The sequence below is a fragment of the Takifugu flavidus genome, chromosome 13, assembly GCF_003711565.1.
Source record: "Takifugu flavidus isolate HTHZ2018 chromosome 13, ASM371156v2, whole genome shotgun sequence".
In the NCBI taxonomy this organism is placed as follows: Eukaryota; Metazoa; Chordata; class Actinopteri; order Tetraodontiformes; family Tetraodontidae; genus Takifugu; species Takifugu flavidus.
Genome location: NC_079532.1, coordinates 12,718,503 through 12,744,317, shown reverse-complemented (window position 1 = coordinate 12,744,317; position 25,815 = coordinate 12,718,503). Strand labels below are relative to the sequence as shown.

At 46.3% G+C, this 25,815-nt stretch overlaps 2 protein-coding genes across 4 annotated transcripts in view; one reads left to right on the top strand and one right to left on the bottom strand.

The window, feature by feature from the left end:
• Positions 1–25,815, top strand: part of fam107b (family with sequence similarity 107 member B) — a 141,727-nt gene that overhangs the window by 18,970 nt on the left and 96,942 nt on the right. The gene's annotated exons all lie outside the window — the stretch shown is intronic.
• On the bottom strand, positions 1,156–25,580 carry sema3d (sema domain, immunoglobulin domain (Ig), short basic domain, secreted, (semaphorin) 3D). 3 transcript variants are annotated; one of them, XM_057051815.1, is made up of 19 exons: positions 24,803–25,075; positions 24,165–24,310; positions 18,676–18,927; positions 15,276–15,436; positions 13,654–13,716; positions 13,428–13,547; positions 13,230–13,323; positions 12,603–12,731; positions 11,126–11,262; positions 9,184–9,298; positions 8,992–9,061; positions 8,771–8,915; positions 8,168–8,390; positions 7,830–7,918; positions 7,684–7,725; positions 6,965–7,122; positions 6,053–6,117; positions 5,824–5,963; positions 1,156–2,616 (listed from the first exon to the last, which is right to left on the bottom strand). In XM_057051815.1, the coding sequence occupies exons 3-19, from the start codon at positions 18,875–18,877 to the stop codon at positions 2,143–2,145; spliced, it is 2,427 nt and encodes an 808-aa protein (XP_056907795.1). In that variant the 5' UTR covers positions 18,878–18,927; positions 24,165–24,310; positions 24,803–25,075; the 3' UTR covers positions 1,156–2,142. The 3 variants fall into 3 exon arrangements, with proteins under 3 accessions (XP_056907795.1, XP_056907794.1, XP_056907793.1); XM_057051814.1 differs by lacking the exons at positions 24,165–24,310; positions 24,803–25,075 and adding an exon at positions 25,370–25,580; XM_057051813.1 differs by lacking the exon at positions 24,165–24,310.

Genomic DNA, 25,815 nt, shown 5'->3' with positions numbered 1-25,815 from the left:
CTGAGTAAACAAGTAAACACATGGTGATTGTTGTGGAATGTTACCATATGTGCACAAATCTTAGATGAAGCAGTGCATGTGATGAACTACGACTTCCTCCAACTGGGCTTTTTTTGGGTGTTTTTCTGCTAAGCGAGGGGAAAAAGGCCTATTATGACACATATACATGCTACAGATGAGAAATCCCTTTACGTGTCGGGCGAGGCCTAAAAATGTTTAACCCCCTGATGTGCGTCTCAGTTTCCATTGAGAGCTGCAAAACTTCAGTCCAGCAGAGACGATCCCCTTTGGTTTGGTTTTCACGGTATGTATAGCATGTTCAGCATTCACTGAACGTCAAAGGGATTTTCCAGTTCCAGTTGCAAAATCCCATAAAACCAGCTGTGCATAACATTTTAGGGAAGTTCTCACATCCCAGCTGATGGATTCCTGATGGACACTGAGATTTAAACTATTACACGCCAACAATCATTCAATCAGCAAAAATCTGAGAAATTCTGAATTAATTATACCGTCCAAATTGGGCCACCTCCTCCTACTGAGACAGACACAGTCTCATGCACTCTGTCAGGTGATCTGTTCATGTAGGTCACTGGGCTCAGGCTGGATTCAAATGAAAGCAGTGGGAAGACTTACGCTGTGAACATGTGATTTCCCTTACGTGTGAGCATCCTGCAAGACCACCACAGGGGTCCCGTTCACTCGTTAGACCAATCACATCAACTTAAGGGGCTCATTGCCTAAAATCTGGTTCCTCGTCCTAAATTCTTTTTGTTTAAAACCCCTCCTACTGCTCCTGTCTGCCGACATCCCATCAAGTCTTTATCACTTACTGATTCCTCCCCAAACTAATGTTCAGATCCAGTCAACCCCATACAGCAGACATACTCTTCATAGTATTGACAAAGCAGTAAATAGTGTTTAATTCTCCTCGGGGCCTCTCGATACTCTTTTTCTTCTTCAAGTTAGCATGTCATTTTGGACCGTTTCTGCCCTCATCATATTCATTATTTCACACTCCTGCAGAGAAAAACATGAAGATTCTGAAATGAGAAGAATGAGCAGAATGAGCATAATCACAGAGACAAGATGCAGCCCTGTCTCGACAATAGTTGGTCTCTCCTGCTGACTGATAAATAAACTATAAAGATGGAGAAAGTTCTTCAAATATTTATTGCTTTTGTTCCAAGAAAAATGAAACCACTATGGAGAAAACACAGAAATGAAAGAATGCTTGAACATATGAAGGTTTTCATTGTGGTTTCAGCAAAAAAAAAAAACTGTATAGCATAAACAATGAAATATTGGGGAGTACGTTTTGTCATTATCTTTTGATTGATGATGTAAACGGAGTCATTAGCTTTTGCATTTCACCACCTAAAACGTAACATCAGAGATGATAGTTAAACCAGGGAGTGTTGATTACATAAGTTTAACTCTGTCATAAGCTACTGGAGTGTGTGTAAGGCTTCTCATCCTCATGACGCAAACAATTTCACCTGTTGGTTCTGAGAAAGCGGCAACCCACGCGCACCGATCACACACTCTTTTACGCAACCTGCAGAAAACAAGCGCTTCGGTCTGTCTCTCCTCTGCTGAATAGTCGACTGTGATACCTCCTGACGCTCAGCTAAACCTGGAGCACCACACAGAAATTCACTTCAAAGTTTTGGAGGCACATTTATTTAAATTACTTCCAAATACAACAAAATGACAACATCTAAAGAAACTAAAGTCAAAGAGTTTTACAAAAATATGTCATTCTGCCAACCTCAAAAACATGATTATTATTAATAATATTAGATATCAAGTCTAAGACTAAATACAGAATGTCATAGCTCCTGTACATGATATATAAATATTTACACTCATTCGGCGTGAATGCATTTCTGTCATTTTTGGCCTAAAGGCTCGTTTCTGAAATGTAACACAGTTGCTACCAGAATGTCACTTTACAAGATTAAAATTTAGCCTTCTTTTCTCAGACAAATAGTCATTTTAATCGGGTTGTAGCTCAAATCGCGGCCCAAATAAACCTTTTTCTCTTTGTAAAACATTCCAAAGGTGTCGCCTTTAATGCCCTAAGCAACATCTTACCCTCAGTGTTTAAGGATTTAAAGTTCTCTATCACGTCTGCAGCCCTCACACCGTCGCCCCTTCCTGCTCGGTTGTCCTCAGCACGCCGTCTTGTTTTGATTGGTCCCCCCGCTTTTCTCTGTGGTGCCTCCTGTTCCGACTCTTTTTCATTTCCTGAATGTATTTCCATTTCCCGCCTCCCAGCCCTCGCCCCCGGCCCCTCGACGGCCTCTTCTCCAGCCACAGCGAGTCGCAGTACTCCTCCAGAGAGCTGAACGGCGAGCTCATGGCTCTCAGGTAGTCCTTGTAGTGCTGGCGGGACTCGACGCCGTGGCGGCGCTCCCCCGTGAGGTCCTCGGCAGATCTGGGCCTTGCGTCCAGCTGTCCGTTTGAGACGAGCTGCAGCGTGACCCGGACAAGAGAGCGGGTGAAGTGCGTGTGCTCTTGCGCCACGCAGATATAAACGCCAGCGTCGGATGCGTTGAGGGAGCGAATCAGGAGGCCTCGGTTGGTGTGCACGACACGATCGTCCAGCTGGACCTGGGAGGTTAAAAAAAAGAGGATGTCGACTGAAATTCATGAAAAATCCTACAGGAAATATATTAAATAAGGAGTAGCTGGCATCAGACTGTGATGTGGGGGGGCAGGGGGTCAACATGAGGGTGTCAATAAGCGTCGGCGGTGCTCAGAGGGGAAAGGACAGAGAACAAGCATTCGCAAAGGTGCAACCAGCTTCTGTGTCTGTGCATGCGCGGCTGCGTCACCTGCCCCCCCAGGACAGGCAGGGGCAGAAAAGAAGAAACACAAGCCGTGTGTCTAATACGGACACACTGAGACTTGTCTCCTCGTGGCATCGGCATGCAAATGCATCTGAGACACACTGCTGGAGACGTCGGCGTACGCCTTATAACTTTTCTCCCCCTAGTGTTTCCAAGTGGTATTATCTTCTAAGGCACAGGCTGCCAGATTTTGTGCTACTAGCAGCCCCTACGCCAAGCATAAGAAGACCAATTGGACACAGAATCTGTGATGTGAGCGCGTCTGTGACTAATGACTTTGAACAACCTCACAGTGGACACCCTCAGGACGCAGATTGGACAGAGAGCTGCGATACACTGAAACACTTTCTATTAATGTTACATTTGCCTTGAACTGGCGCAATGTGTACAGGGTTTGCACTATAAGAAAAGCTATTGGATATATCACATTAATTGTTTCAAATGTCCTTCTGGAGCCAACACTGGTGATGAATCCTGCAGCCAGATCAAAGGTTTCAGGAGTCAGACCCCTAAATGACACACAAAAGACCCTCCGGTCTGTCAAGTTCTCATCTCCTGAGACCTCATTGGACTTGCCCCCTTTTGGTACCAATGGAAAAAAGAGGAATCTCATTTAGACCGAAGCAGGAATTAGTTACAAATCAGCATTGAGTCAGTTACAAAAATGTAATTCTTGATAAAGTAGAAAACATTTTTGTCATGAGTGTGGGAGATGAAGGGTTAAACTGAACGCAAGGTAGGAAGGGGAACATCCAGGAGGGAAGTCTGTGGAAACATTCAGACGTCAAGAGCAATGGAGGTGGAAATAAAGCTAAAGGTGGGGATTGAGGAGGAGGTTAAAGAGGATTAAAACCAGAGGAGAAAAGGGGGTGTTGCAATCATTCCTTCACTTTGGACATCATCTGCTGCAGCTCTGCTGGTGTTCCAGGCTGGGATGGAGAGGAGCGAGAGCTGGCGAACAGGGTGAATTCTAACTTGTAACATGGCCTCTGATACTACCTGCCAAACAAAGTGTTTTTGCCGAGATTTTCCAGCTTTGTTGGGGTCTTTCGACTGGTTGCTGCTAGTCAGTGGCGGCGTTTAGGGAAGAAAACCCATTAATGTGCATTTAAAGACACCTTTGATGCTTTTTCTGCAGAATAGCTTACGCTTAGAGAACATTTCAGCACCGTTTAACAATAACACTTTTGTCATCTGTGCATCCACCACATGCGGCTTTATTTATTTAACTTAAATGTCCATCGCATAACAATCCCTGAGGGGAGTGGAAGGACTTCCTGCCTTCGCGCCTTTGTCACTTTGTCTATAGTGCAAAAGGTCACATATCAGCGCATGTCAAGACACACAAACACGGTAAACACCCCACTGGGTTCAATACCGCGCAACATATGGAGGGCCCAGAGGATAGTTCTGCTATAATTTCTGCTGCGGGGAATGATCACGAAACACACACACACGTGCACACACACATGTGCACACACGCACAAAAGGCTTCATGCTGACCATGAGCCCTTTGTGACCTCAACACCTGTCCGCGTGTTTACAATACCCTATAGGGGTCTATGGGACCAAAAAAGTTCAGGAAGAAGTAGGAAGAAATATGGGCCGGAGAAAAAAGAGTGGGAGAGAGAGAGAGAGAGAGAGAGAGAGAGAGTAGGCACCTTGAAATGCCTGGGGGGGGTTATTGAGGAGGACGCCGAGGTGCTGAGTAAGCACGTCTCCTTCCCCTGATGAATGACATCCCTATCAATGTCTGAAATGCAAACGCACTTCCTCTGCCGCCCTCTGCACGCCCAGGATTAAGGAGCTTCGGAACATTTACATATGCGGCCGGACCCTAATCGATGTCTGACCAAACGGCAAAACAAACCATCCCATCCTCTCCTTCTTTGCGCACGCTAACATTCACATCGCTATCCAGCACAGTCCCGGTTTGATGGAAATAAAAGCTCGTCTACTTCTGCCTCCTTCAGCTTTCATCTGTGCAAATATAATCAAACCAAATCTCCAAACACCTTTGAAAGCAGCAGTTTAATGCAGCCCTGCATTACTTCCCAAGCTGCATAAGCGGTTCTATATATACATCACACGCTATTGCTAACGATATGGTAATAGAGCAGCAGCTACCGGTACTAGTGGTATAGAAATGCCGTAGAGGAGGATGACGTGTGAGGAGAATGGGCTCAGAAGTGTCTCTAAAGATGGCTGACGTAAAGAAACTGGATGAAAACAAGACAACATCCTGCAGACGGGGCAAAAACAGAGAGTTTTTTGTGCTTTCCTATCACACACAGGTGAGAATTTCAAGGTTTTAACATCAACATCATCATTCCGCTAGAGTTGGTGTCAGTGATTTAAAAGAAATGCAGCCCACTGTGTCCCAAGCGTGTTTGGCTGCTGTACAAGGATGATTCCCATATTTCCATACTCATTGTTTTATGCTTCCCGTGGTCAAACTTCATCTTGCTCCATACACAACTTCATTAGAACAAACTCTGGATGGCCCAAAGGAACGTTGTTCTTTTTCCCGGAAAAAAAGGGAGAAACCCCCGGACGCTCGTACATGTAAAAATAACTCGAACTGGTGTGTTTCTGAACCTCCCTGGATCCCCACGCTTCCACGGTGACTTTAAAGTGTTTGACTTTGATAAATTGGACCTGCAGCTGTGTGATTTGTGGCGCAGGCAGATGCTGATGAGTTCAAGGTTTAGACCCCCTCCGCCAGGAAAGTTAAGAAATATGTTTCTGAAAACTTTAAAGTAGTTACGTAAGAAAAAAACGGGCAGTCCTTCGCCCCCCCCAAAGCGCCCCCCCCACCGTGTGACCTGGGATGAATGACTGTTAACTCTCAGAGCGAACAACAACAACTCAAGGTTTAACTCGAGATGAGGAGGAAGGAGGGGCCGGGGGGAAACTGATGGCTTATGTAACGAATATGTGACATGTGTGGACGAGCGCGTTCTCTGACCTCCTCCTTGCGTTCAGATCCAGGCCTCTGAATGTACCACTGGATCTTGGCCTGCTGGGATTTGGGGATACACTCCAGGAATGTGGAGTTGCTCTGGACCCCAAACAGAAGTCTCTCCTCTACCGAACCCTTCATAAGACCTAGAGAGGGAAAAAGAATGAAGATCCAGGATGGCGAGGCTTCATCATATCGGATTATTGTGGTGTGTTTGCAGCACTGCAGGTTGTACCGTCTTCTGTGTCCCAGCACTGACTGGCAGGGTCGCCGTGTTTGATGTCCTGTCTCCTCGCTCGCCTGCATAACAAGTCCGGAAAATATTGTAATACTTTATTATTGGCTTTGAACTCAATGGACATTGACGTCCGATCGATACATCTTTCCTCTGGGATGGTGCCACGCGCTAATTATTTTATACAATTGTGAGGACCACAAGCTTAGCAAGATACGCTAACAATAATGCTTGGTTGAATTTAAACAGAAATCAACATTATAATTGCATGAAGATGCCACAATAAGTTGTGTTTTCAGTGTTCTGTAAGAATACTTTTCATTTTGCCCACATGTTGGTTTTGACTCATTGTTCCTCCAGACTGTAATCGTTTAACCGTTTGTTCAGCTGGTCCCCCCATCCACATGTATTCGTGAATTCACTTTTATTAAAGTGAATTCTGGAAACAACACAGAGTTATTAAAGCAAAGAAGCTAACATCGTGACCAAGAGGTCGGATGAGACCCTTTTTAACTGGTGTCGTGCATGTCGCCACAGACACAATGACAGCGATTATTGGAAGTTTAAAAAAACTTTTTTTTAACTTTTGTTGACGTTTTTGGTTCCTCTACATCCTCTCAGTGCTGTGAAGGGACATCTGCAGCCTACACACACACTGATACTGTGAATATCAGCTTTCAAAGAGCCCCTGGGACTAAAGTTGACCAGGATCAGCACAACCACAACCCTACTGACGTGCAGCGTGACCTCGAAGTTGAGCTATAGATTAAGAGGGGCTCTTCATTTTAAATGTACATGTATATGGCGCTCAATATGTGAGGCTTCAGAGGTGCTAGATGACAGTAGCATTAATCAGCTTCTCTAATCAATGATTCAATCCGACATGTGTGTGTGTGTCTCTCTCTCTTTCACCTCTTGGATGCTGGGATGTATCGTGAGCATGTTTGTCCATCCCAGGCGCAGTAGGGGTCACGGGCCAGGCAGCATTCAGCGCAGGCTTGGCCATACAGGTGACATCTGCTGGGCGAAACCTGGGCCAAACCCTCGCTCGATCCCACGTATAGCTGTTGCTACGGTGACAGGAAAGACAGGCCACATTCTGCTTTAGGGGCAGTAAAGGATTCAGAGAGGTCAGACTTGGCCAGACTTGCAGAAATGAAGGATAACACCGCTGTAGGAGCAGTGCACGTTTATCGCTCATCGTTCATCTTTGGGCCACTGTGACAGCTGTTTTAAAAATGTCAAATCTTCAAAGCCTTTTAAAAACAAGTCAAAGCTAAAAAGATTTCTCAGCGTGAGGAATTTTTACAAATGCGACTCGACAGGTCTGCTCTGACTCGCCTGCAGTTAAAGGGATTCCTAAAGAGAACTTCAGACAGCCACTGAAAACACGAGTGAGCATAAACACACACACGGGTCAAACACTGCTGGAGATAAATGGAAGTTCTGATCAGGGTTGAAGTGTCTACTGACACCGCTGACCCGAAGATAACAGGACAGGAGGTGGAGAGGGTGCACAGAGGAAGGAGGCTACAAAGACCCAGAGGAAGCCTGAAAGCTTTCATGACCTCTGCTGATCTTTTACCACGTAGGACCGATTCATCAAGAGAAAAGTTGAGGGGGAAACCAACCTTTTTAGAAGACATGACCATGCTGAGGATGGGAGTGGGAACCTGCAATGATAACACCTTCCCTTTAATGATAACAAACGAGTCTGTAATCTCCTGCCACACGTGTCAGTCTGTGCTGCTGCGGATGTGTAGCACTAAACGCAAACCTGGAAAACTTGAAGTTCTTCAAGCACGATTTCCTCAGTTGACCAGTTCTCCTGAGTGATGCTCACCACCTTCAGAACCGAGCCAGCATCTGTGATTTAAGACCGAGCTGTCAAAATTATGTAAATCAACCAAATCAGATAATCACCCTCAGCACTGTGTATGCATTGTTTTAATATCTAAGTAAAAACATCATTTTTGTGTACTCAAACATTAAAAGTTATTTTTCAGCATATCTTTGACGATTTTGAGAATACGCTAAGCTCTTTACTGCCATCTTCTGGCGAAATGCAGAGTTGCAATGCACAACCTGGTAATTAGTGAAGGGTTTGCGTCTCACCTGTTCCCAAAAACATAACTTCATACTGTCCATCCTCAGCCAAAACCCTGTCCACCACGATCTGAGTCAGGGTGTAGTCCACTCGGACACGTGTGAACACTGGCCGGCGGGTCATAGGGTAGACAGAATGGTACATAAGAGGGTGGAAGCGAATGAAACTGAGCACCTCGTCTGGGAAGTCTTTGGTGGTCTTGATCTTTGAATCATAGGTCTTGCTGGGACACTAAAAAGACAAAAAAAATCCACAATGATTTCCCATCTAGAGTGCAGCCGAGTTCCAGCTCCATAATCTGCAGGCCCTATCTAACTCCTGTTTCGTGTCTCCCTCTAGTGGACACATGACGAATGACGGTTTGCCTGCCAAATCCTGCAATCCTGCTCTCGCTTCCCGTATAGAATAAATTCAAGTAGGTACTTAATGTAGTTACTGTAATCAGTTACTGTACAATACCTGTATTTTGCTGACTTAATAACTTTTCAAATAAATTGAAACTCATCTAGATTCACATGTTACCTGAGTTATTTTTTAGTTCCCCATGTTTACTGTTTTTTAATTAATACAGATGCCCATCTAAATCTTTAGCTTCAACTGGCAGGACCAACCGTTCCAGGACGAGGATACGGTATCCTCCCCTCGTATTCTACCCATCGGTGGTCCGGTCCCTCCTTGTGAGCGTACGGTCCGTTAAAAACAGCCCTGATGTCCGCCATGCTGTACACGCACACTGCCGAACCACGGAAGATTGAGCTGAGGGCAGGAAGGAAGCCTATGTCAGTGAGTTCACAGATGGGTTCTACGAGGGCAGGATGGACCCCGAACAGACCTGGATGTGGTGAAGACTGCGTAGACGACTGGGTTTTTGTCGTCTCTGGTCGGGAGCAGAAAAATGTCCTCTAAAGTGGAAACAGAAGAAAGAAAATACAGTGTAATACTGGCTGCTATGGTGGTGCCATAGTTTTTAAATTCTGAAGGTAACCCCCCCCACACACACACACACACACACACAGGTACTCACGGAGCTCATCGAAGTGTGTGTCCACGCCGTCCGGTCCCGGGATGGAACACACGAGTCTGGCTTTGAGAAAGGTGGTCCACTTATTGGTCAGACTCCTCAGCCCACCCACATCATTCTGAAACACAACCGCACACGCTGACATCAGAGCCCAGCTGTCCGGCGCGGTCACATAAAACACCAATACGCATAATAAACACTCAAACTGTAATCCATTTAACAGACTACACGGCGCAGGCTGGCTCAGATTTCCTGCTCCAATTAGGAAAATAAACAGGTGAACCACATGCCTATAGATCTGCTTATTTAACTAGCACATAGGAGACCCACTTGTTATTACAGAGACAATCAGAGGTGATTGTAAAGTGAGGGGGTGAATGAAAGACAGGAGGAGACTGAGAGAAGAGTGGACAGTTTCAAGGCAAAGAGAAACAAGTGAGAGCGCAGCATGTGGGAAAGGAGCGATCGAAACGGGCCAAATGCTACTTTAAGTTAGCATATGAATTGCCGCTTTGAGCAGTAAGAGAGGGTTCAAGGATACCTCTGTAAAACACAGGGACAGTAAGTGGTACAGAGAAGAAGGCTGGAGCTCAACACACAAAAACACACTTGTGTTCAAGAGTTGGCCAAAAAAATGTAAAGCGCTTAGCAGGGATGTTTCACAATGGCTGCAAGCTCCCAAAGAGGGCACTCGTCCCCGTACGTATGGGCTTCAAGATAACAAAGGTCAAAAACGCAGAGAGAAAGGCATCTGAAAGAGAAAGAAAGACATGGAAGGCAGGACTATAATCCACAAGAATCTCCCTGCCGTCTGCCTTACAGCTTACTCCCAAGTCATAAATACGCCGAAAGCTTTTTTTCTGGGAATGTAGCAATAGCCCTCCGAATGCTAATGGCAAGCTGGATTGCTTTGTCCCATTTGGATGAGTGAAAGCCAAGTGAATGGAACACAAAAGCCTAAAACTAATGAATATATACCGGTTCAGTCCTCCGTCATCGAAAAAGTGCCCTCCGGGTTTACAGTTGTTGTGACACACCGTCCGAAAGAGTTTTATGGGCGCATTAGAAAGACAACATTTGCATTAGCAGAAATGATTCACTCCGCTTCTATATTAGAAGTTTGACAATCTGGATCAAACCACAATCCCTTGAATGATGGCGCCTAGCTCCCCAGAGGGGGATGAATGTGTTCACTCTAAGTTCAGTTAAAACACATTAACGGACGTTCTCGTGTTCCACCGCCTATTAAAACCGCGTCAGCACACCGTCAGGAAACCAAAGCAATGATTTACTCTCCCTCAGAGACTCGTCCAGATGACAAAACAGAAGACGGTATCAGGAAAGTCTTCCTCTGAGGCTGCCGCACATCTGTAGGGGGTAACTCAAACATCTCTATCTGATTTTTGAGCATCTGATCTGTGTGTGTGTGTGTGTGTGTGTGTGTGTGTGTGTGGAATGGAAGGGTGGAGGTGTAAGTTACGCCATGGCTCCTCTAAGCAATGCAATTTAGCAAGGCACCACGTCATTTGATAAGGCTGATCTGAATCCACTGCTGGCTTTCTGGGCCTTGTAGCGATAGCTGCATTAGCGCTGTAACAATAGCACCGCGGCGGGTGTCGACATTAGATCCCATGAAGAAGAATTTGGCTGTGCACCATCCAGCTACGCCAGCACCAACACAAGGTTGTTGGTTGTTCCTGCAAGGTTGCTCCTGACACCAAGGAAAGGGACGTACGGAATTTTCTTATCTTGATGTGTGCGTGTTCTTCTCTGGTATCATTTGGCTGCCGGCGCTGTAAACTCCTCCCAAAACAAGCACCTTTTTATAAATTACTCAAACAGTTATGACGGGCGCTCTTATGAAATCGCTCTTTATTCACTCCTTCCTCCTCTTCCTGTTGTTTCCCAACATGCCCAAGTACGTCCGACACTTCCACCACCTCACCTTGCACACGCGGGCCACTCTGGACAGCACGCTCTTGTCGTTGCCTTCCCAGGAAACCTCGCGGAAGAAAAAGTAGATTTTATCATCATCTGGATTGTAGGTGTCTGCAATGGGGAGAGCTGCTATAAACTTGGCCTCTGTTGAAGAAAGAGAAAGAGAAGGTTGAGGAGTTAGAGGTCGGGGCAGGTTTTTGCAAACCGGTGGCTGCCTGGAAGCATCTGTCACATGACCTGGAGGGGATCTTTTAGCGAGAGCAGATTCAAATATCAGGAAAAACCTTTAATTAAAAGCAGCTTCATTGCGTTGTTGAGGTTCAGGTCGAGCACAGTGGGTCAAACACTGTCCAGGTTGGATGGATGAAGAAGGTTAAAAGCACGGCAGCGACGTAATGTAAGCAAAGTAATCGAATTAAGTGAAATAAAAACCTCAAACACATGTGTACTTAGCCATTTCTAATGATAATCTTCAGTGACATGGATACACTGTGCACATGTTTGGAGCTGTAAGAGGGAGAGCAGCTCTGACCCAGCTAAAAATGTGTTCAATTATTGGTTTCCAGCCATTAGATGCAGCCAAAATCTGAATTCAAATGCTCCAAAGAGCCGGATTATGCAGAGCCGATTGTGTCGACTTCCTGCTTGGATCCGTGGGTTGGAACTTCACCCTCAAAAGGTACTTTGAAAGGACAATAAATAGTACTAACGAGAGTGTATCGCCGTGAATTAAAACAGCAGGTAAACCAATACCACAGCTGTGGAACGACTGGAGGGGGATTTCCCAGCAGCATTGTACCCTCGCTGTTCCCATGAAGGGGAGATTCGCTCCAAAAGCCTGAGCGTTGCATCAACATTACATCAACATTAACTCAACCCCATGAAACCGAGCCAACCACCAGAGGGTGATCCTCCAACTGGAACAGCTTAATTCACGTCTGCTCGCACACTCCTCAGAAGGTCGCCGCCAGTCCCGCGGCCATGCAAAGATGTTCCACAGTCTCCCCAAACCAAAATATCTGCGCTCTGACGCCGCCCCGAAGGCTCGTCCGGCGAGCGAGACGGGGAGAGTTAGTCCAAACATCGCCGACTGTGCGGATGTGAAATGTGGAGGCCATGTGTCAGGATTTAGATCCTGGTGACAACTGTTGATACATGACAGCCCGTCAGCGGCTGTAAAACACTGGAGACTGGAGATGTATACACACCGGCAAGACACACTCCTCATGTCGTGCGCGCGTACGTGTGTGTAGTTATGCAGCTGTGTGACTAAGACCATGAACTGTGTGACACGCTGTGAAATCCCCTGTGGGCGCGGCCCCTCCTCGGCAGTGGCATTCATATAAAAGTTCCAGCAAAAGGAATGAGTGAGCTGTTTCCGCCTCTGGAATGCCAATAACCATCCCGAGGGCAGAGAGGAGCTCTGTTTTGTTTTCAAAAAAGTTCGGAAAGTCTCGGCGCGTGACACCTGCGGGCATGCGTACCATTGATCCAATAATCTTCAGAGATGTCGGTGCGGATGTAGTTCTGGTCAGGGGGAGGCCCCAGGGAGCGCGTGAATGTGGTGTCTTTGCCCAGGAAGTCGGACGACGTGCCGGCATAGAGGTACTGATCTGGAACAGCAAACACAACATGGGTACAGCAGCGCCGCTGGCGGCATTTAAACCACAAAAATGAGAAAAATCCATTTTGAATGGAACCTTTTATATGAGACACGTACTAACACAAATAGAAAAGTTTGAGCAGAAATGTTTCTTTGGAAGGATGGAGGCACTTTTAAAGGTGTTTAGGGTTAAGGTTAAGGTTCCCAGGAGTTTCATTTCTAATTTTTTCACACCGTGTATGTTTGTGTGTGTGTGTGATTGTGTGTTTCTCCACATAGCACCACCGCTCAGCTAATGTTGAAGATAAAAAGCCACAGCTGCACTTAAAACATCATAAAAACATCATAACAGCTTACAAGGATGGAAAACCAGAGGATTTAGGGGACGGATCGTTTGCACCTGATGCGGCGTTGATGATTTCAGGTGATGAAAAACCTGAACGCCGACACCAACATCATTGTCATGTTTAGCGAAACACGTTTAGCCGCAGGCGGGACTTTAACTTACCCGCCAGCATGGACGTAAACGGTTGCAGAGGATCGAAGGGACATTTGAGCCTGCCGGACTCCAGCGTGGAGGACAGCAGCCTGAAGGCCCCGTCCTGGGAGGGGGAGCAGAGAGCCGCAATTTAAACATCTCCATCCAACTTCTGAACTCGCTCCAGGACGCGTCACATTCCCGTTTACACAGTCGTATGTACTTTACCTCTCTGCGACCGGTGATTTCAACAAAAGCGCAGGTCGGGTGGAAGGCCCCCGTCCCGCAGGCGTAGACGTGCGTGCGGTTGTAATTATGGAGGACCCTGACGAAGTTCGCACACTCCAGCTGGGAGCAACACAAGCAGAAAATCAGCAGCGAATCAGCGCCAACAGGACGTAGAGCAGGTGTGGAGTCACATCTACATGAAGAAATGACCTTTTGGGGGACTTACTTTTGCATTTTTTCCTGCCAATTTGCACGTTTCTACTCGGTCCCAGGGCGCAGGCCAGTGAATCTAACCACAAGCACAATAACACACAAAGGGTTCACATCACATCCTGTTTGCATGCATCCAGCAGCCTTCGTAGACATGTTTTCCTTTAATATGCTAATATAAATAAGCCTTTTATCAACAGCGTCCTTGCAGAGGATCGTTTGCACCCCCACTGCACAATTGCCAGACCACAAAGGTGCACCTTTTAAAGCCAATAAAATGACACCGTAATGATTTCAAGCTGCATGAAGTGCACCGTTCCGGCACACAGACGTCTTAGGAGATCTCAAAGGAGAGCATATAATACCGTGAAAAATTTTATAACACACTTTAAAGGGTAGTACTGAGAGCTCCTGATCTCCTAAACTGATACGAGCCTAAAAGTGGCCTAAGACCTTCCTGAAGGTCCTTTTGAGTTAATCTTTAGGGCCATGAGGGCCCCTCAGCTCTGGAATGAATTTAAGATGAGACCGCCCAATATGCTAAAGTATCAAATTATCTATCATTTTTCAGTAATTATAACGGCATTTCCACACGCTTTTGAACCAGCATTACGGTTTCCTCCATTAGACTCAGGTATTTTCCATTATGTCGCCGACTTCCTTTTCATTTTTCCACCATTATGCTCGCTGAAACTTTCATCAAAGAAAAACTGAACATTAGGTCACTTTTTAACTCTTTGCTATTTTTGGAGATCATAACACACCTGATCTCCCTTAGAGAAAAAACCAAACTCACTCAGCATCCTTCTACTGTTGCGTTCTCACAGGCTGGTGCTTTACTGCATTACCCTCCCCTAAATCCTTCCAAAGAGCTCCAACCCCAACCTCTTCTACGGGTCGCGGGAGCCTCAATTGGCACAAATATTAGAACCTCATGTCATTCAAAATCACCGTGTGCCACTGGGAGAAAGGCTCAGATTGGGACTGAGGTGTGTTACGATCACATCGGGAAACCAGCAGATCATTTCCAGGCATTTCCCTGATTCACCGCTGAGGTATTACCCCTTCGGTGGATGGAGGAGAGGCAACAGTACGGCAACACTTTAAGAGCAAGGCCAAAGAGTTAAAACAAACCAGATAGCAATCAAATAAACGCTCTCCATCAAGCTCAGCTGCATAAACACACGCTCACATTTACAAACTCCACCATATGGCTCTCGTCCTCGTGCGTCCGTGTGTTTGTGTATACCTAAGTGGGAGCGTGCCCGCCGTGTAACTGTGTGCGCACCCCCGCGACCTCCGACATGACGACCCTGACCTCGGCAGGCGGACAGCGTCGGGCTGCCGCTGACTGAAAGGCGAGCTCTTCCCTGAAAACAATACACGGCTCAGTGCATTCCGGCTCGTCGGCACGGTAATGGAAAAAAAACAGCTTACATCACTCCTGCTTAATGGTGCGAGGGTATGAGTGTCGCTAAGTGGTTCGCTCTAATTTTGATCTGTCCGGGGCAAATAACCGAAGATATGAGGGAGCCTCCAGTGGCGACAGGCAAGCAATGAGCGCGGGTTATTAATATCCGGCCGTAAACTTTGCGTTGTCATTCTATCTTTATTTTTAAACACTCCGCAGCATGGTACCTTCCTGGGGGTCCTGGAAAGATCGTCGGGGTCAAGCAGGTAGATGTGGTCCCTGGTTCCCAACAGTAGTCGACCTTTTTCCTCATCCAGCAGCAGCGAGTGGGAGTGGAGGCCGTCAGCAGGGCCCAAAAACAGAGACACGCTGCCAGCCTGCAGTAATTCTATCACAGGGACAGAAATAGAGACAATTCTCAACATTTGAAACGGAGGAGCCGCCTGTCACGGTCAGCCACAAATACTTCATCAAATTTGTTGATTTCAATGTGTCTTGTGCGGTTCCGGCCCTTTGGTTACACATGCCATTGAGGTGACGGAGGGGATGACTATTAAAGCCACAGCCTTTGCTATCAGATATGGATGAGCAGTCGTTGCAGCATGTCTCAGGCACTGTTCCATTTAGGCAGAAACACATAAAATGAATCCAAGTGTGTTCCCCTTTTACTCCCAGGAATCCATTAAAGACTATTTCTTAAGTAATTTCATATTTACATATTTGTAACACCACTGAAAGTATCTGCAGGTCCCGACAAGCTGTTCCTTTTTGCACAAGTTTCGGCGGCGCGAGGACAGTAGAGCATTCAACTAGAAACACATTCCGTGTTTTAAGAGCCCGGCAGTTAAATGCAGTTTTTCCTCCCCGAGTTGCGACTTGGCGAAAGTTTCTTAACCATGTGATCACGGTCTGATACTGATTTGAAGAGGCATTCCACGTGCTGCTGCGTATTTGTTTTACAGCCTTCTGACGTGTGTTAAATTGACTGCATTTGCCGTAACGAGCACATGTGATCACTTGATACTCATCGCGGAGGCTGCAGATGGAGGCTGTTGTTCACTCGCATTTATCAGCAGTATCAGACTACAAGCATAATGTTGTCCGGATCCATCAGCTACCATTAAAACCGGTATGTCAGCATACGGAAACGGGATCTGTCCATTGGCACCAGCTGCGGGGATGTTGGCAGTGGCTGTGTTGGACCTAGCAAGTTGGGCCGGGGGACCATCAGAACTTGTTGATTTTATTTCAGATGTGAAAGTTAATATCTCAAAGCTGACCAGGGACCACACTCTCAGCCCCCGGATTGCATCCTCGTTCGCTCTGGGTTGGACGGATCTCTCCCCTCAGCAGGCTTTTCAGTGAGCTAGTATAGCAACATGCCTTGAATAAACACCGGCTCAATGTGGGGGAGTCCTGGGGGAGTCACTCTGAAAGGACTGACATTGTGATTTCTCTTTAGCTTTGAAGGACTGGAGAGGTTACCAACTCTCAATAGTTGAACTTCTGGGACCCCTTCACATCACACAATACTGCTTAATACCCCCTCCTATACACAGGCTCACACACACTACCCTCCACTCCCCCTAACCCAACACACACTCATACCAGACCCCAAGCAAGACTAAATCTCGCAGAGATTAGGTCTGCTAGCCCGCGGCTAACGCTAATCTGTTCTGTAAACAGGCAGCTCTATGAGTCCATTGAGCAAGCGCGCTTAGCTGTTGCACCTCGGTGCAGCCGTCCACACCTCTTTCCAAACACCAGAACTGCCTGACCATAAATAACTCTTGATTAGCTCCACCGCCGTTGCTCCGAGGCAGCAGAATCGGGGCGACGCTGACATGTTTAAGCTTGATAAAGAGGGTTTAGGCTAGGTAACGCCACAATGTATGGAACTGTCAACCTGCAGACAACACAACGTGGGGCGTGATTCAAGGCTGCTGCAAATGACTCAACTTTATGGGGAGGGGAGCGAGAAGATACCCTTTGATAAATCAAGTCTGCGTTTAATCTGGCCGTGCCTCGCATCGGTGCCATTATTATGCAGACCATAATGATCTGTTCCCAGTTTCCAACAGAAGTAATAATGAGCGTGATTACTGTTTACGGGGAGAAGGAAAATCCGGAACAGTGTGAACAGTTTTGGCTGCAGGACTCGGGATGCATGATGGCAGTGTAATTTAATCCCTTTGGTCTCACATTAAAAACAAAGACATAAAAGGGACCTCGTGATTGAAAAATGCTTGAATCATGACCGTGACCAGATGAATCCTCATCAGATGATTCTTCTCATCGTCTCACACGCCGCCTTTCATCTCTTCGTCCATGCGAAAATTCCGCTCGCTTTGGTCGCTCAGCGCGGGAGGATCTTGCTCCCAAAGCTTCAGACTTCACTCGCCGAGGCCGTGTTTTCACAGGAGGGTGATGCAACGCGATGCTCGAGGAGTGATTAGCGCTGGGCGGTGGTGCTTGTGATGAGTGCGGAGTGATGAGAGCTTGACAGGCTGCGTGCGCGCTCGCTTGGAGGGGATTTTGCTTTTGATAGATTCCCATTTCAGGATGGCCAAACATCGATAATGTTCTGCTGTTTTTCTAAACTCGGGTCACAAGAAAGCTGCTGCGTTCATTCCCAAAGTCAAAAGATCCCCTTTTTCTCAGGTATATAGGCCTAATTCGTTTGCAGCGACAGATTTTTTTCCCCCCTCCAACAGGCGGGTTGTACATAAAAAGGGTCTATAGCACTAAATAAAATCCCAACTGCTGAGTAAACACCGTCCACGGCGGTTATTATTCCTGGACTTACCTACATATATTTATGTTGGCCATTCAGGTCATACATCCACATACCGAGGTTTGGAATCTTTTCAGGAGTTTACTTAAAGGTCACAGTCAGGATTAAATTTTATGGAGCGAGACTGCAGTTCATTGGTATGGTGCGCTGTAGCTGATACACGAGGAACTGACTTTGAAGTTGGGTTGAGAAAGCATTTTAAGCAGGGCAATGATTCAATTTTTCCCCACTGAACACAAAGCAAACAGACTGAGATGAGGCAAACCAAACACAAGAGAGTCTGGTTCCTGGTTCCTGCACTGTACAACCCAATACCAGTCACCTAGGAACCAATAGCATCACTGGGATATAAGTGCTCGGCATGTGAGTTAGCTAACCAGTCAGACCATCAGACTGGGTTGTAGGAACAGTTTATTTTAATGCAATAATAACAAGGACACGACAAATAGGGAATCACGAGGTGGTGGAATGGAGCAATAAGTGAGGCTTAAAGCTTTGGATCTACTTTACAGTGATGTTTCAAAAGCCATTTATTTTAACAGCACAGCCGAGTGTGTGCCGTTCTCTCCTCACTTATCTTTTTAGCTGTGTGTAGGAAACCAGAGGAAAAACATAGAAAAAGAAAGGAGGGCCAGGCTGGACCACTAAAGACACACAATGACTGGCTGAAATGTTACTATGTTTACGGGAGATTATAATGTACGGTAGCTTGAAATTATAGTCGCTCCACATATTTTCACTTATCTTTTGGTCAAACGTTTTTTTTAAGTCAAAGTAAATATAAATATGCATGAACAAGGAAGTGGAAAAAGGAATAATAGTTTATATCTTACCTCTGTGGTCGAGTTTGACTCTGGGGACACTTTGTTTGAAGCCTGCACCAAAAGGTAGGGCGACCAACAGCATCAGCCCCACTAATGGTGCCCCTGGAGGGGATGGCACTTTAATCCTCTTCCCTTTGCCACCATAATTACTTGCAGACATGCAACGTAGAGTCCGGACTCTGCTGTGACTTGCAAAGTCCCCTGTCTTCATGATGTGTGCAGTGGTCTTCCTCTGCTTTCACTCGGTCCCTTCTTTTAACCCTGAAGGGAGCCCAAAAAAAAGGAGTCAAGCTAGGGAGGAGCCATTATATTCTGTGTGCGTGTGCATGTGTGTGGGTGTGTGTACGGTAGTCTCATCTAACTGCACGCAGGATATGTACACAGGTTTCTGTTGTGGCTTTTCGGCTCTTTCACCATGGAGCCCTGCAGGCATGTCCCCTCTCATTACCCATCCTGCATCAGCTGTTGCCTGTTGCGGGCTTTCCTTTTGTCTCGACGTTAAATCTATTTGTCCAACAACAAAGGTCAAGCCGGCAGAAATGCCCACTTGGGCTATCTATCACGTAGCCACGCCCCCTTTAGACTCCTCTCTCCCTTCTTATATCTTCTTTTTGACTGGGTTAAGTCATTTGATTCTCCGGTTAATGATCCAATGGGCAATCGTTTCTGCATTGCCTGATGACCCTGTCAGTGCCTCCTTTATCTCCTGTAAAGAATGGGCCATGTTCTGTGGAGGACTCCAGTGAAGAGGAGAGGCCGCAGACTTCAGTTCAGGCTCAATGCGAAATGAAGCGGTTGACTGAACCCTCATGGGAACCCCTGCTACTAATAAACAAGGACAACTTGAGCGATGTGCGATAATTAAACTTAAACGAAGCAAAGTCATTGTGGCTGAAAATGAAACATTTTCTGAGGCATAGAAACCGACTTGTTGGAGTCATGCGAGGGCCTTACGCAACTGACACAACAGGTACCTACAGAGAATAAAAAAAATACAACTTATATGGAATGATGTCCACACTCCTACAGTAACCATAGTTACTGTGCGCTGTATTTATTAAAACCTGTAGGCTGTAGAAATAAGTGTATTTCCGCGCAAATGCTTGTGCCGTTACATGAGGTTCTGATTATACACGTATCGATAGCATGACACGTTATTTGGAATGCAACGGCGCGTTGTGATAACCTTGTGCGAGGCCACCCACCACAAATACGGTGCATTCCTCCGCCGCCTGGCTACTAATTAACTTGCCCATCGATGAGGAAATTAATGAGTGAATCACAAGGATGACTCCCCGGTTTTAGTCCTTATTGCTGCATCTCCCTCTTAAAGTTCCTTCCACCCGCAGCCTCACCCCCACACCCCCCGAGCCAGATAACACACATCAACCTGTCATGTGACACCGTAAACAGTGTCAACAGAGATTAATGGAGCCGCATGCCCCTGTACGCCTCAAACACCTGAAATAAACACATTGTTTCTTAGGAAGAAGATATTTCCAATCCTGTCTCTCCAGCAGCAGGATTATTGTTAAAGGTGACACCGTCAGCGTGTAATTCACCCCTTCACACGGGCCGTCAGGCAGCGTGATAAAACATAATAAATTCATGCTGGTGGGCAGACACAAGCTATACAACTCGACATCATTTCACTTTATTTATTTTCCCTGGTCCAGCTTTGTCATCTGGTGTCTGAAATACGAAGACATCACATCTGAGAGTCAGCGCAGAGTGGCACCCATCCAGGCCCTCAACAGCTTTAAACACGACCAGACCCTGATGAACAGCAGACTTCTGTTTATCTAAGATGACAAATCGAGGCTCCTTCGCACCTTCGGGGTTAGAAACACAGATAGAGAGCTGCGCGTGATGAACGGGCCATCAGCAGCGGGTGGGGAATGTGAGAAGATCGGAAATCTGTGCAGGCACTGAATTCTTTCAGAGCGTTGGCGAGCGCGTCGATGGCGGGACCCCGCCTTGCTCATATTCGAGAGAGAGGTGACACGATTTCGCTAGCGTTCAAATGCTGCTTGACTTGACTTCCTGCATCGATCAGCGGGGATTGTTGCACAACAACAATCTACAAACGCACCATCTGTAGGGAAAAGGGCGACAGCAGGAGGCTGTCACGCAGGGAAAGATGTACAACTTGCAGCCCGTCTGCCCGTCACTTGACAAGAGCGTGACAAAGAGGTGAGAAAGTGAAGAAACAGGCAGCTTGTGCCATGTGGGTTAAGCTAACACTCGTGCTTCCTGGTGGCCGCGTTCTCTGTTGTCTTTGGCAAAGGGTGGGGGAACCATCCTAATGGTAATTTTGGAAAAATGGTAATTTAATGCGCGCCGCCAATGAGGCGCTGTTGGATTCTGATCTCGCTGCCACATACGGAATTTCATAGACGTCGTCACCTCCTCAGAAACAGCTCTGCATCAAGCGAATATAGCGGATATATGTGCTGTAAAGCAACAGCCCCACCACCACTCAAGATTTATCCTAAAATCTAGGGTTTCCGAGGCTCAGTTAGAAACCTAAATGGCAAAAACTTCCCCGTGGAAGTTGACAGGAGACGTGAGAAAGCAGCAGATGGTGATAAAGTTGTTTGGCCATGGGCATTCTCACGCAGAGACCACCCCTAATGAGGCATTTAGTGACACCCAGGTGCCCTGTACAGCAGGCTGTTATCAAAGAGCTCCATCTCCGCAGGACAGGCTGCATTAGCTCGGCTATTTGTCTTTGTTCCCCCACCACAGGCACTGACCTGGCGGAACAGCATAGGTAATTGTTTCTAGCTCTCAAGACATTAGTTGTTTTCCTTGGCAGTCAATCTTTTTTTTCTTCTTTACACTTGCATTTAAGTTAGAATGTAACTCCCCAGTGGGTCTGCGTCTGGTAGAGGAAACATTCAGCACAGCCACCAGAACACCAACGGTAGGTCAACTAGCCACCCTGTAGAAGATGCTGGAAAATGGGAGCTGATACACAGAGTTAGAAGACTTTTTTTTAAAGTGTAATAGCTGAATTCAACTGTCTTCTGACTAAATTAAAAGCAAAAAAATTAGTAACTTAAAAACTTAGGTTTTCACAGTGGTGAAGGATCCAGTGTGTGAGATTTGGTGGCATCTAATGGTGAGAACAAGTGTTGAACAACTCTCCTTAACAACCATGAGAGCGCTCTGTCGAATCACAGGACTCTTAAAAATCCCAATTATTGCTCAGCCTGACTCAAGCCCGACTGTGAAGTTCTGCGTTAAATCCTCGATCTGTATTCTTCAAGCGTTCTTGCTAATTATATAAATATCGAGCTGGTTGCTAACAACCTTGCAGTAAAATTGTTCCGCTCTACAAAAGGCTGTGTGTTGTATTTCTGATGCTAGACTATAAAAATCAGACACAGATTTCAGCTTCAGACATCAACCGTCATGCTGTATGTTCACAATCTGCTGGAATCATTTAGGGGATAAATTCTGCTCTTTTTTTGGTCTCGTAAGTGGTTGACTGTTGCTGAATAAATGCTGAAGCAAGCAAGACATGAATCATTTTGCGTTTTAAACACCAACATCACTCCTTATCTGAACGAAACACAATATCAGCACAGCATGTGTGAGTCCCACGGGAAATACATATCACTCAGGAACCTGCCAGAGATCCTCTAACATGCAAAGTTTAATCTCACGATGACAGTCTTTGAAGTCGGAGAATGGCCCCACACAATAAATTAACTATACCACAGTATAAAATATGTTAAGTGAGGAGGATACGTAATACCTCCCTGTGCAATGGAGTAGAACACAGATCATTTGATGGCTTGCCAGGGAGAAACTGCAGTTTCTACAAGTGTTTACCTTCTAATAAATCCTATAAATCAACACTCCCTGATCCCAGAAAGTCCTCCCTCACTCAATATGAGCTCTCATGACAATCATGCTTTCTCCAGGAATCCCTATGATCAATGGTGGGTGATATGGAGTGTGAATCCCAGAGGAATTTTTGTGGGAGGGCTAAAAAAAAAACAGAGATGGATAAAATTCCAACCCTGAGGTCCTTGCTGTCCACCATTTGTCCCTCCCTAAACTACTATCTAAAGTCTTGGTAACAGAACACTTGAGGCTAATATACTTGCCCAGTAACCCAATACATCGACAACAGAAAGCAGATTATGCTCCACCTCTGTTAGAGCTCCATATGTATCTTTAATGTTGCTCTTTAATCCTCCGTTCCAGAGAAATGACAGACCCTGCAACTCTGCCGCTCGACCAGAACGGTACCATCTGAGGCCTGCTGTCACAACACGGGCTACCGGGAGAGGTGGGAGAGTGCATGCGATGGGACTCTTTTGAATATAAAAGATCTAAATGGGGGTGAGACAGCAGGTGAGACAGCACCATATGGGCAAACATGTTGGCCGTGGTAACAGAACAGGTAACCCTACACACTCCGAACCGACTCGGGCGAGCAACTCTGAATCCATATGAGTGGCTGCATGTATGAACAAATGTGACTGTGTAAGCTAATACCATCCGGGGTGCAGGGAGGGGGGTGCAGATGGGAGAAATAGGGCATGGAAACTGACAGTTGTAAGTGCCTCACTTGTGTCTTAATGGACTGAGGACACGGAGAAACACCCGCGTGTGCTATGCAACAACTCTTCTCAAGAGCATTTAAAGTCTTCAGCAAACGTGTGAAGCGGGGATGCTTTTGTTGAGCTATTGCCTAAAGCTCCAGGTTATTACAAACAGAGGAGACACGGGGCGGCGGGGCACACAAACCCTGCAGGGCCGTCTGTCTGAGAGTCATTGGCACCGAGTTGTTGTGGTCTCTCTAAACACACTAACTTTCTGAAAGGTGCTCCACATGTTATGTCTGTCTGCACTGCAGGGCCGTGGAAACGTGTCCATATAAGGATGGGCTAGCGCGCAGCATTGCTAAGGCTGGATTTTAACACTTTCCAATGGAAAACCTGTCAGGATTTGTAAAAAAAACAGGCTTTTGCAACTTTCGCTTTTCATCGGGGCCCAGAAAAATGCTCCGGCAGGAGCTGCGCGCTCTCTGATGTTCTCACCAGAGGCAGTCACGGAGCTCCGGGAGCCCTTCACCACGCACATGTCAATACTGACACCATGGCTATATTTATTTGGTTTTCGTAATAATGGGTCAGTCTAGACAGGACCCATACAGTGAACAAGCAGAACAAGGTCAGGATCAGCCCAGTCCACATTTATTCTGGTCAGAACTAATGAACAATAAATTCACGCAGGACTATCACATTCAAACTTTCCAAATCCCTCGGGAGCACTCAGAGAAACACGACAGCGCCTCATTTGGAAAGAGTGTTGCCACTTATAAATTATTTAAAGGTATACATCTTCAGACTGTGATTTCTAGGCTGTGTATACAGAAGTCTCAGCTGCAACTTTCTTTTTAAAGTACAGCTTTTGACAAAGATAATTATGATGTGACGAATTGTGTTTTGGTGTCCCGGAGCAGAACTTATTATGGTTACCTCAGCCATGTGGATCTACAGCCCTGAAACTCCACCGCCCTTGGTGGTTTCTTTTCTCACAGCATCCCCCCTCAAATCAACGGTCCTCATAAAGAATTAGATAAACCTTTACAAGTGTGGCGAGTGGCGAAAAGGTCTTTTAGCTGCTGGAATACAGGCAGGAGAAGAAAAACTAAGTGCTTGCACTCAAGCCCACATGGGCCTTTTTGGTTCCCTTTCTACAGCACAGTAAAGCAGGTCAAATACACACAGAGGGTTCCTAAATCACACCAGTATTCTGGATCACAGAAAAGGATGAGACAGCTTCATATAATGCTCCATCTCTTCTGTAACTACTCCAAAATAAATTCAAGTTGCATCCTGTTTCAAAATCACATTAATATTCCTTTGAACTGAGGTTGCAAATATAAATACACCCCTATTTAAAGATTAGGGAAAAAATTCGACTTAGCTTAAATGAACTGTTTTACATATTTTACTAAAATTCACACAAGAGAAAAATTGAAACACTTTCCATTAAACGCCAACCTCCGTGTCCGATTAAGGGTTCTTCGGCTTCGTGAGCGACACCAAACAAAACACTAAAAGTAACGCGATGTAACTCAACTCAGATGAAGTTGTTGCTCCGTTCGACTTACCTGCGCGTTCAGCTCCGTCTCCTCTCACACGCAACACATGCCCAGAGGCGCGCACGCCCGTGACTCCCAACTTGATCGTCCGACGCACAGAGTGAAAAGGCGAAACCAAACGCGCGTAAAGCCGCCTGACGCGCGCTGTCCAACTCTCGTCTCAGCCTGTGTGACTGTGCGCGCTGGATGGCTGCTCACCGTGGGCCACTTCAAACAGGCAAAAACAGCCGGAAAACTCCCGCTGCCGCTGCTGCTTCTGCGGCGGCTGGATGGGAGGGGTCTCCTCATCTGTCCCGCTGCCAGCCACGACCCGGACCGGTCACTATCCCGTAATTACAGTCTGACTTTAAAAGACTTAAAGAGCCCCGGGATTGATGGATTAAGTGGCATTACACTAAAAAAAGAGATGGAATGCCGAAAGAGATGAGGACAATGTAATTCACCAACAAGGTACCCTATATAGACTCTATAGGGTACAAGAAATGTGGCTTGAAAAGTATACTATAGAAGCATATTTATGGTCAGATAAGATGAAATGTTACAGGACAACAAACATATCACTTATAATCTACTTACTTGTGCTCCACAACGGTTTTGAGATGGCACTGGTGGCACTGGTATCGTGGTCTTATTGCTGGCTTTTCATAAATCTGATGAACATGTGCCATCCAAGCACCGGTGAGAGGAGAGCACAGCTGGTTTCCATAGCTTGGCCCGCCAATCCTTTTTAAGTGCGCACAATCTTGAATAGATTTTGAGGTTTGGAAGAGGAAAGGATAGCAGATGTCACACCCAGTTAAGATGAGAGCTCCAATGCAAGGTGTGGTGGTAGTGGGGGGGTGCTGGAGCCCGGGCCGGTCATAAAGTGAAGCCTGCTTATTGCAGTAATTATGTTTCTGGCAAAGGTGAGCAGGTCCAGGAGACTTCGGAGGCTTGCAGGTGTCTTGTATCAGTGTCTGGACAGAGAACAAAACGTTCTTGGTTCTGCTTTGTTATTATGAGTTTTAATAAGATGCTGCCTT

Coding starts and splice junctions, on each gene's coding strand:
- sema3d (XM_057051814.1), bottom strand. CDS start 18,877: ATGAAGACAGGGGACTTTGCAAGTCACAGCAGAGTCCGGACTCTACGT. Junction 15,437..18,675: donor AGTCAAACTCGACCACAGAG/GTAAGATATAAA, acceptor TCCCTGTGATAG/AATTACTGCAGGCTGGCAGC. Junction 2,617..5,823: donor GATCTGAACGCAAGGAGGAG/GTCAGAGAACGC, acceptor TTAACCTCCCAG/GTCCAGCTGGACGATCGTGT.